General features: G+C 44.3%; 1 protein-coding gene across 5 annotated transcripts in view; it reads right to left on the bottom strand.

Annotated features, from left to right (window-relative positions):
• PLXNB1 (plexin B1) overlaps positions 1-12,265 on the bottom strand; it is a 176,494-nt gene that overhangs the window by 82,572 nt on the left and 81,657 nt on the right. For all 5 annotated transcript variants that reach the window (XM_029601112.1, XM_029601113.1, XM_029601115.1 and 2 more), the window contains one exon: positions 504-1,641. In XM_029601112.1, coding sequence (XP_029456972.1) covers positions 504-1,631 — 1,128 coding nt within the window. In that variant the 5' untranslated portion in view covers positions 1,632-1,641. The remainder of the gene's footprint in view (positions 1-503; positions 1,642-12,265) is intronic.

The raw sequence follows: 12,265 nt of genomic DNA, 5'->3' as shown, positions 1-12,265 counted from the left end.
ATGATGTGTGATCGAGAAGGAAAAGGTTCAGGGTGGGTGGGGGGGAAAGGGTTTTTGAAGTGCAATAAAAATAAAGAGAATAAAAATAACAGGATTAATTTGTATTCCAATGGACAATTTTGTTATTGTTACAACCTGCGATGGATATGGCTGTGTAGAATAATGACTTGTGTGCCTAAATTCTTGAATCTTTGAACCCCCGAAGAAACAGTTATGTTAAAAACAAAATATACACAAGAGGCTAACTCTCACAGTCAGCTGATTAAACTTTTAAAAATCCACCCCTTCTTATCTGGCTGACATCTGTTTTGCTATGCAGAAGTTCCTAAATTCAGGTGCAGAGAGAGAAATACAGAGGTCAATATTCTAAACTAAACATTTAAATGACTAACTTGTGAGTTAGAAGGCTAACTTGTGAGTTAGATGGATAACTTGTGAGTCATCCATCTAAACGGCTTTGAATATTGACCTCAATGATTATATACTGAACAGAGCCCACTTACCGAGGGCAGCTGAACGCAGTTGGACTTCATATCGTATTCGATGTACGCCACCTCCACCCCATCCTCCGATTTCCCGTTCTTGGTGTAGCACACATCTCTGGTCCGATTAATCAGGCGGTCCACCTCCTCCATGGTGAACATGCAGAGAGCAGACTCCGGTTTCCCAGACGCTGCCTGCCAGGCAGAGAATACTGCAAACAGAACCTCTCCCCAGGTGTTCAGAAAGCCTTGTGCCACCTTGGCACCGGGGTATCCAACATAGGCCGCCTGCACCAGGCTGAAGCTTTTTTCCTTGCTCCTGCAGCTCAAAGGCAGTTCCACATAGGAGTAGTAGTGGGAGTCATCAGGACAGATCCGGGAGATGTAGGTCTTGTACTCACGGGACTGGGCCTTCAGGTTGCGGCGGTAGAACAGGAAGTAGACGCTGGAACGGTGGGTGAACGATTTGATAAAATGATGGTTGTACTCGGAAAGACGTCCTACCACAGCCAGTTTGGCAGTGTCCTCATAGGAGAAGACAGAGTGAGACTCTGCTCCCTGCACATCTCCCGCTGGCACTTCCAGATTCCGGGTGGTAATGGGTGAGATCCCGCCTGCCCCTTTGCTGGTGTACCCTCGTCCCACAAACAAGAGGGGCACGCCGTCTTTCGAGTGTCCCACAAGCCCCACGGTTGTAACATTTGGGTCATTGGCTGCCACATACTGAGTGTCCACTGGCCTTTCTGGTCGAAAGAGGATTCTGTTGATGGACTGCAGGCTCCTCTTCTCACAGATCCCTTGGTGGGTGCTGCCGCACACAATGAGCTCCTCCCGCGTCTGGCTGACCAGTAACAGCTTGTTGTGGTTATCCGTATAGCGAGCTTGCGGGCAGTCCAAGGAGGAGACGGGGGGAAGGCAGTCCTTGCTATCCAAGACTGGCCCGGTCTGAACCGCGTTCTCCACCCTTAGGTCTGATGTTAGCTGGAAGAGAAAGTTTGTGGCCCCAAGGTAGAGGGTTCCCATTCTGGGGTCCAGGGTCAGGTGGTTGAATCTTGTGTTGTTCTGTGAGAAGGCGAGGTACGGCAGCGCCCCGGAGATAAGCGTGCCCAGGAAACAGAAAGCAGGAAGGAGGAGGGATCCTGGAGGCATGGTAAACGTTCTGGAAGAGATGAAAAGCATGAGGAGGAGTTACTGGTAGCAAAGCTTCCTGCGGTACGCTTCAAGCAAAAGTAAACGCCAAATTTTCATCTACGCTGGAACCCGCATGGAAAACTATCCATATCGGGGGGGGGATTTTGTAACACTCTGGATTCATTTGCCGGCTGTTACATGTACAAGTTCCATCAATTTTCAAAACAAATTTATGAGCTAAGTTCACTTTGAAAATTATACCAGCAAAACTGCACCCTCACAGAATTACCCCCGAGTTTTGGTGCGAGTAGTTTTGCTGTGAAAATTTATGGGCATTCTTTTTAAAATCAAAATCATACTCCCCCCCCCCCCCCACCCTAACGAAACGCCTCTCCGAATGCAGGAAAAATGCGCGCGCACATAGGTTTTATGCGCACCTTCACTTGCTTATCAGGGGGGGGGGGGGGGGAGCAATTTTATGAAAGGGACATTTCTGCAGGTAATGTGCAGGCGGCCTTTTAAAAGAACTCTCTAAAGGGAAATGCCTATGGGGAGGTCCATTTTTAAAGGGAGCCCGTGGGTAAAGAAGTATCTGTGGCTTAAAGGTAAGCCCAGGGTTCACAACATGAGCACTTCTTGCTGCCTTAAAAGGGGGGGGGGGGGGTTCTATGGGGGGCCTGCTTTTGTGAATTCTGGATATACAGTTTTTGACAGAAATAAAATCTTCGTGTGGAATTGAATTTTGCAATCTTCACATGCACTTTTTTTTTTTTTAATTCGTTCCTCTGGCGGCAGAAAAAGAAAGATGAAAATCCAGTCTAGGCTCATGATTTTTCTTCCCGCACACTAAGCGCACCTGGTGTACAGGCTGGGGAAGACCATGCCTGCCTTAGGATGGATTGAGAGAGACAGGTCTTAGACAGCCCAGGGAACCTGGAAATTCCCCTCCTTCAGTCTTGGCTCAAAGGAAGTGAGGGGGTTCCATAGTGCACAAACCTATAGCCAGGCCGAGGGGGAGGCGTTCCCGGGAGCAGGTTTTGGGCAGGCTCGAGAAACGGCAGGTGCACGCTGCTGTTTCAAATTTACGCCCGTTATTTTCTGTAGACATTTTACCGGCAGGAAAAAAAAACCAAAAAACAGGCGCCAAAGTCAGCGAGCGCTTCGTGCCCTGCCCCGGTAATTTTCAAAGGGAAAGTAAATGTTGCCTGCTCCCTTTGAAAATTAAGTGCGAGGTCCACGCGGACTTTGCACTTTCGCAGATGGTTGGAAGGCTGCTCCCCATAACCCACAACAATTCATTGCCTGCAATATGTTAGCCTAGACAAGAGAACATCCAGCCACTGATCCCTATCGGTGAGGTACTAACATGCGAGAAACAAATCCTCTTCAATCACCGAGAGCCATGTCCCGTTCTTCCCGGCATCAATGTGAATCAGTACCTGTGGTCACTTTCTGCAGAGCTCCCCCTGTACGCCTTTTCATGTCCTCTCCTAAAGTTTGTCTTGTTCATGTCCCACTAGCAATGGACCGAATCCTTACCCACAGATACTAATTATTCCCAGAAAGTGAAGTGAAATGGGTCTCAGTGAGTATGCACCCGAGGACTCCTCCACGCCGCCCCATTAACGGGCCCCCACAGTAACCCGGAAAAGCCGAAAATATGACGGTAGCTAGGGACCATCTGGTCTGCCCAATTTCCTTCCCGTTGCTCTAACACAGACCCGACTTGATTCTCTGGCTTTCCCTTCATTTCTCTGCACTTCTGTGCCTATCCCGGGCCTCTCTCGAATTCTGTAACTTGTTTCTGCTTCCCCTGCTTGTACTGCGAGGCATCCAGCATGCAATGCCCTTTCTGAGAAGAAACAACATTCAGTGCTGCTCCTGGAACTTATGTCTTCACGGAATGGGTTGTGGATGCAAAGAACAAGCTTGGTCATAAACCTTCCCTTTCACAGAATCCTCTTTCCCCAACCTCCTCCAGCAAAGTCTGAAGGCCTCCTGAGCTGACAGGGACACTGCTCCTAGATCAGACAGCATCATCAGGATCATGGTACTTCACACACTGCAGGAGAGAGGGGGTGCCAGCATGGCCATTTGGCTAGGGCCTACAATGTTCAAGGGGCCTACTTTTTTTGGGCAAAATTTTAAAAAAAGCTAAATATATCTATTTCTTCTGACATGTATAAATAAAAATTTCAATTGTAATTGAAGAATTTGCTAACAAAAAAGCTCGTAAAACCTTCTTAAATAAATAAAAATTATTTGGGAAATTTAGAAAACGATTTCTCTTATTAAGTATCACATCGGAACTTTACGTAGGGGCCTACTTTTCTTAGCTGGCACGGGCCTAATTCCTGCTCTCTCTGGCCCTGACTTTACAAGAAGATATCAAACCACACAGCCTTCTCACTTCAGCGCTGTAAAACACTAGGATTATGCTGCATCTGTGCTCACCTTGTAGCATCACTATGGGCTCAGAACTTGTGGTTAGAAATATTTATCTGGTTTATCATTTAAACCAGTTTCAACTCGGCATATTTAATCCTAGGGGCTTTTTACATGTAAGCACTTTCTCCAGGAACCACTAAGAGAATGTAATAGGCTGAAATGGTCCTGGGGCTAACCCATAATAAAACTGCAAACCACAGCCCATTAGGATTTAACATGTACAATGAACGCTGTGAATTATTCTTATGGTGCATGAAGACAAAAGAATAATGTGGGCTTCTCTTTCAGTATCCTGGTATCTTCTCCACCACTGGAGGAGAGGCAAAACATTTATAGCCTGAGGTCGACCCTCACCTCTGGGTCCCCATGGCAGTAGATTATGCTGAATGCCATTCCGGTTAAGACACAGCTCACTGGCTCCACCCTGCAGGGTGGTGCTTAGTGTCCAATCCATAGGAAATTTCCAACACATTTTCAGAATCCCAAGGGGATCCTGACAGGGGCATTTGTTTGCAGATTCACATATATGTGTGGATGTGCGCACGCATGTCCTGGAATATAGGCTACATTAGTTCTGCATGCAACTTCTTGCTTTAACCTCGACTCAAAATGCTGGGCAAGTTTGAAATGCTCCCTGAAGATATATAATGTGAAAATATAATGCTGGGCACCCTCAGTAGGGGAAAATAACTTTTAAATGCTATCTATCCAATATGGGGTCTATTAGGCATTTGGCTCACCACCACAAAGGGGACAAGAAATCTTTTATTTTTTTTAATTTAAAATTAATTTCGATGAGGTTCTCTCTTTTGGCAACATGCAGCTCTATAATTTTAGTACCTGATTTCCCCTGAGGCATTTTAGCTGGCCGACTTTATGAAGCAGCTAAACTGAAATGTCTTTTTGCAAACCCGAGGATGAATACTGTAATGATTAAATTTATTCTAGCTAAGTTGTATTTAATGCCTTGATCACATGTGACTGGCAGCAGCCATCTTTTCCTTAGTGTTGCTCCTGTTTTCTATGCCCAGCAGAACTGTAGGGGGGGAAAAAAAAATCACATGGGTACAGAAGCAGCTGCAAGTAACACCTTAAAAGATGGCCATCATCAGGAACAGGCAAAATATAATCACTGCAATTTATTATATTAAGCGGTGAAAGGTAGTGCCTAACTGTTAAGAACGAAGGTATTACCAGTGGATAAAAATAAATAAATAGCTGCATGACACTTAATTAAGGGTCTGAATTTCTAAGCTTTTTTCCCATAGTTATAGAATGGGAGAAAAGCCTCAGTGAATCAGTCCCTCATAGTGAGAACCCTGGAAAGGAGAGGCCGTGGCAAGGTGTTTGTTAACAACCAGACACTCAGTTAGGTTGAGCTCTTGGCAATGCAAAACGGAATTTAAAACGTTCCTACAAACCTGTTAAGTCAAGTGATTACCAAAGCACTTATAGCTGGCACCTTTTGGTACTGCTCCAGAGGTCAGCCTGACTATCTCTATTGAAATCTATGGAAGTGAATTACCCAACATGCTCGGCAGCACAGCTTTAATCAATGATGCTTGTAAGGTCAAGCACTAACAAAGCAAAGTGAAAAACCAGACTGTGTCAGAAAGGAGAGGTGTAGTCCAGGCAGGATCTCAGTGACAGAGCCAACTTGGAAGTCAGCCAAGGTCAACTTGAACTAAAAATGTGCTGGGGTCAGTAACCAATGAGATTCATTTACAATTGGTTAAAAAAAAGCAAAAAAAAAAATCCTATGGCTATGATGTTGCACATGGAATGAGCTCCCAAAAGTAGGTGGTGGAGACAGCAAGGGTAACAGAGTTCAAGAAAGTCTAGGCTAAGCACAGAGGATCCCTAAGGTGGCAAGAAGAGAAGAAAAGCCAGAAATAAATTGGGATCAAAGGGCATTGCACCCTGAAGTACATAGAGCGACTGAATAGGTCTTATGGTCCTTAACTGCCATCATTTTCTGTGCTGCTATGTTAGGGGAGGATAGGATCTGCTCATCTATAAGCTGTGCCAGTAAGAAACATAGAAACATGACCATATGGCCCATACAGTCTGTCCATCCGTCCAATTAATTCAGCAACACTTCCTTACAGATCCCCTATATTTATTCCATGCTTTCATGAATTCAGATACTGTTTTTGTCTTCACAGCCTCACATGGAAGGCTGCTCCATGGATCTACCACCCTCTCTGTAAATAAATATTTCCTGATTACTCCTGAATCTACCCCCTTTTACCCTTGTCTTGACTCCTCGTTCTAAAGCCTTCTTTCCATTCAAAAAGGCTCACCTCCTGTGCATAGAAACCTTTGAGATTTATTTATTTAAAATCATTTATGAAACGCTTAACTGATATAATCTCCCTAAGTGATGTACAATAAAGTAAACATATAAAATAATAACACAATAAATCCAACCATAAAATAAAACATAAAATACTGCTACCTTCTCAGCACCCTCACATATCATGACATTCATCATCATCCAGATCTCCAACTTTACCAGTATCATCAATGGTAAAGATATTTGAATGTCTCTATCATATCTCCCTTATCTCCTCTTTCCTCTAGGGCATACATGTTTTGCTCTTTTAGTCTATCCCCATATGCTTTAGAATGAAGCCCGCTGACCATTTTAGTAGCCACCTTCAGGACCGACTCCATCCTGTTTATATCCTTTTGAGGGTGTGGTCTCCAGAATTGTACACAGGATTCCAAGTGAGGTCTCACCAGGGTCCTATGTAGGGGCAGTATCACCTCCCTTTCTCTGAATGAGAACCACAGACCTCAGTACTGAAGATCTGTAGCACATTTGTTTTTTGAGGTGCAGAGAGCCTACTGGTTCTCTACTAATGGAGCATACTAATTAACTAAAAGCCTGATTCATCAAGGCATTTTCCAAAAGACACAGAATGGGAGAAAAGTTTTAGGGAATCAGATCCTAAGTGGGAAGAGAAAAGAGTCAGGTTTAGTTGAATTCTAGCTCCCCCATTTGGGAGAATTAAATTGTGAAGTCCTGTCCTATAAAACCCCAAGGCACCATTTGGTAGGTGTGGATTTTGAGATGCTCCTTTCCCGAGGCAGCATACTTGCATCTGCCTTGTTTTTGTTTGTTTTGGGGAAAAGGACCTTTCTCCCATTTTACAGATTCCAGCTTTTAATCCTTTTGTTTAGTAGAAGAAGTTCTATCCACCCTTCTTTTCCTCATTTTGAGTTACCTTTTGGAAAATGGTTTATTTTTACCCTCTGCCTGAGTACCCAACGGCCCGTGAACTCAGGGCTACCATCTCAAAGGAGAATAGGAGCCTTTCATCCTGAGAGACCCATTGACCTTTGAAGGTCACTGAAGGCCCTTAAGTAATCCACCTTCATTCCTGGGAGGAAGGGAAGTTGGACAGCAGGGAAGACCACTTGCATCTATCTGGGGTCTGATATTCAGACACTGAATAGGCAGATAAGTAGGACTTATCCAGCTATTTAGCGGCCGCTGAATATCCGGTTATGTTCAGTGGCTGCTAGATAACCAGATAAGTCACTTATCCAGCTATCTGGCTAGCCGGCTAACTTGGAGGCGGGCAGTGGGAGGATCGGGGTGATGCTGATTAGCCAGATAATATCGCTACTTAGCCAGATAAGTTTTCCGTCTAAGTTTAGACCTGCTCAATAAACAACTTATTCGGCTAAGTAGAAATTTCTACATGGCTATTCATTAGCATTGTCGTGTCACTGAATATCTTTAGAACTTAGCCGGATAAGTGTTATCCAGCTAAGGGCCTGATTCATCAAGGCATTTTCCCATAGATACAGAATGGGAGAAATGTTTTAGTGAAACAGGTTGTAAGTTACTTAGCCATACAGGCTATGAATCTCTACCCCCTGGTGTTAACCGGAAGCCAAGCATCCCCCACTGCCTACTCTAGCCCACCCCTCCAATCCCTCTTGGACTCACCAAATCTTCTCTGGTGGTCTACTGGGGGCCCAGGAGCAAACCTGGATAGTGAAAACGGGAATGGAGAGATACCCTTCAGGTATCAACAAGGAGAGTGAGGAGTTCGAACTGGGAAGTAAGAAAATACAGTCTATTCTTCTGGACAAAAGGTATGTCTTTAATAGGGATGTGCATTTACTTGAAATGACATAGACAAACAATATCAATAAAATTGTCTATATTATTTCATTTTATTTTTTAAACTAAAGGATAGAAACCCCCCCCCACAAAAGTTTGTGTTTTTTTCTTATTGTCTTTTGTGCATATTATTTGCAAATAGTGCATACAGAAACCCCTAATAAACATCCCATCCCACCTGGCTCCACTGACCCGGAGGTGGTCATTTCCCCATAAAATGTAATATTTAATTAAAAAAAAAACAAACCCTATCCCAGGCTTTGCTCCAATCTTTCCCCTTTGTTAAAACATAGCACCCTTCCTGAAAGCCAAGCATCCCCCACTGCCTACTCTAGCCCACCCTTCCAATCCCTCTTGGACTCACCAAATGTTCTCTGGTGGTCTACTGGGGGCCCAGGAGTGAATCATCTGCTCCCAGACCCAGCCGGCGTCATTTTCCAAAATGGTGCTGGCCGACCCTTTGCCTTGTCACATGACAAGAGCTACCCAATGGCACCAGTAGCCCCTGTCACATGCTAGGGCAAAGGGTGGCTGGTGCCATTTTTTAAAATGGCGGTCGCTGGGCCCAGGAGTGGAGGGGTTGTTCCTGGGCCTCCACCAGACCACCAGGAAAGATTTGGTGAGTCTGGGAGGTGTCAGGAAGGTGGGCTAAGGTGGGTCTGGGGGCACTCGGCATCCAGAGGGTACTATATTTTAGCAAAGGGGAGGTACTGGGAATTGAGGTGGGGACCTGTGACAGGGTTTGTTTGTTTTTAATTAAATATTACATTATATGGGAAAATGGCCAAATCCAGGGATGGCATAGGGGGGTGGAGTGGGATGTGGTCTCTGGAGATCCCCAGGGTTTTTTCCTTTTTTTCAGTTTTTTTAAGGTTTCAACACACACTGTTTGTAGTAGTGCATTGTATTTTTTTTATAGTGCAAACTATTTGCAAATAGCATGCACTATTGTACGAAATACAAAAAAACAACAAAACTTAAAAAAAACAACAACAATGCTATTTAACTAAATGAAATAGCAAAATGCAATGAACATTTTTTTCTCTGCATGCCCCTAATGTCTTATGGGACTTTAAAGTATATCAACTGAATTAGATTAGAGAAGTCTGCATTCTTAAATTTGAGAGGGAACTTCTAAACTACTTTTACAATTGGAAAGAATCAGGAATGAAATAAAGGAAGCATTCAGATTTACAGAGTCACAGATTTACTGGAGAGCTATACATGTAAATGGATCGGATTGCAGGAAGAGTTGTAAATAGTCATTTTCGCTATTTCACCATCAAATGTCAGTAAAGTCAAGCCGGAAACCATAATCAGCTTCCAGCATGATTATTAGTGCAGTATTCAAAGACTGCTTTAACCATGCTCAGGGTTTTGGAGACAAGTCTCTCCCCCCAGCAGGGAATCTTGGATCTCAGAGAGAGAGGGTCTTGAGAACTGTCTGGGAAGTTTGAATATCCTGAGGGTGCCCTGTGGACTCCTCAGGGAGGACCTCAGCCCAGGGGTTACAAAATAGGCACATGTACAGAAGAAGCCATCCTACACCACAACCTCACTCTTAGGTCTTTTGGTTATCTAATCCTTTTACCTCAAATGAAAAAGGACAACAGACAGAAATTTGCTAAAATAAATACATATATATATATTAGAGAAAAGTATCTGGCATCGTGCAGAGTGTGTAGTCTATAACAGCCTTTGTGTGTCTGTCTGTGCCTGCATGTGTGTGCCTGCGCATGTGTCTGTTTGTGTCTGCCTGGGTGTATGCCTGTACCTGCCTGTGCATGTGTGTGTCTGTGCATGTGCCTCTCTGTACGGGGGCCTGTTGTGTATATGGGTGCCTCTGCCTGCGTGTGTGTTTACCTGTGTGTGTGTGTCTCGCTGCCTGTGTGTATCTATGTGTGTATCTGACTGTGCCTGCATGTATGTGCCTGTGCCTGCCTGTGCATGTGTGTGTCTCTCTGTGCCTGCCTGTGCGTGTTCCACTCTGTGTAGGGGCTTGTTCTATGTATGGGTACCTCTGCCTGCGTGTGTGTCTGTATGGTTGTTTGGGGCCCCTGTGTGTGTGTTTGTGTCTGCCTGTGCCTGCTTGTGTGTATGTATGTGTGTGTGTGTATGCATGCCTGAATGTGTGTGTATGTTTGAGCCTGTGTGGGAGCCTGCATGCTTGTACATGTGTGTGTGAGTGCATGCATGTGTGTGCGCGCATGTGTGTGTGTACGAGTCTGCTTGTTTGACAGGCCTTTGCAAATAGAGCACATTGTCTTTGCATAGTGCACTTTCCACTGTTCAGGATGCCACCTGTGGCCACAGACGGACACAATGCTGTGACCGACCTAGCGACACAAGCCTTTTATATAGAGAGAAAGCTTTAAAGTTTTGTTCCATTATCAACTTATTCATTACTTAATACTTGTTAGTTTTTATGTTCAGTTCTCACTTGATTTTTATGCATAGTTTTATGTACCCTGTCCCGAACTCTGAAGGGTGTGGGCAACAAGTGATTTTAAATAAAATTAATAAGTAAAATAAACTTAGACAGCAGTGGGATTTTATCCACAATTACAAGACCATCTCCTCATCGTGCCAGATGTGCTGCCTGCAACACTATGACAGACACAGCGCCAACAAATGAGTTCTCAGCACTGATCTTTCCAGTAGTAAGGTTGTAATTAGTCTTTTAACACAAGAGTTTTCTTTAATTATTGCTTTGTATTTACCTGCAGGCTAGATTCCAGTTTCTAAGATGCTTTGAACTTGTCCATTCTGAAGCTGAAGATCGTTCCCACATCTGAGAATAAATATCAGTAAGTACTGAGGCAACAACTGATGCTGAAGAATCCACAAAAGGAACCCGCTCTCCATGAACCCTTGAAACCTACAGTAAGCATCCCACAAAAGCCAGGATTTTTGCTGTGCTTTGTGGGCGCTCTCACCTCTTGGAATAAGAGGCGTTCTGTATCATTTACTGACTTTCCCAGTCTACAGATCTTCTCGAATAACTGAAACTGATGATTTCCAAGCCCGAGGTTGACGTCGGGCTTAGTGTAAGAAGAGAATATTTACTGGTGCCAGAGGGATTTGTGTTTTCCTTCTCTGGTAATCGGGATTGCCATCAGACTGATCCAGTCCTGGTTTTGCCAACCGTACACGTGGAGCTGCAGGCTTACAAAACCATTCTGTTGTATTTTCATGTTGATGCTTGTAGGGGGAAGTTAGGTAGGCTCCTCTGTAATGTTATTGAAGGCGGTGTGAACCGAACAGGCTCACATCCAGGCAGGTGTTAAGAGCCAAATGCTTTGGTACCTGGCAGCGGTAAAGGCTTTTACCATTCTGTATCACCAAAAGATCTCTGCACTTGCCTCAGACTTTCACTGCAGTCATCTTTCCATATCTAACTGAAACTGATGCCAAGTGGGGTCATCTTATTGCTGGATCTGAGGGATGGCTGGAGGGGCCTCATGGTCTTATTTCATCCGTCTTTACTTGTTAACCCATAGCTATGAATGTTACTTTTGAAAACCGGAACGACGGTATATAAAATGTCTAAATAAATAAATAAAATCTTTAAAATGGCAACGCTTTTACCTGCTCAGTCATCCCAGCTGGCAGCAACTCTACGTAACAGGATTCTCATTCTTTCACTGATCAGTAGCTGAAAGATATTTTTAATTTACGAATGTCTTATGCCTCCTCCAATTCATGAGCAAACTTAAGTTTTGCTATCGCTGAGGCCATCCTGTGAAGCTAACTAGTCCTCCTCTAATCCTGCTTGAGCCAACCATTACTGGCTACGGGCAGTCTAAAAGGTTTTAAGTCTTCGCAGCATCATCTCCTCAGAGTTAATATGCTCAGATGTGGCATTTTATGATTTTGCATTTCAAGGATAAAGCATTTCTTTGATTTGTGGAAAAAAAAAAAACGAGCTGATAGGAGAAGCCGGAAAAGAGTAGAGACCTACTGCTAAATCTGGTACAACGTATTAGACCAAGCAATTCTCAGAACTTTGGGACCCAGGCCTGCACGGTAGGAGGTGAGCGATGGAGATGGGAAACCCAGAATTCAT

Source organism: Rhinatrema bivittatum, chromosome 4, assembly GCF_901001135.1.
Source record: "Rhinatrema bivittatum chromosome 4, aRhiBiv1.1, whole genome shotgun sequence".
Lineage (NCBI taxonomy): Eukaryota > Metazoa > Chordata > Amphibia > Gymnophiona > Rhinatrematidae > Rhinatrema > Rhinatrema bivittatum.
This window is presented reverse-complemented; position numbering and strand designations above follow the sequence as displayed.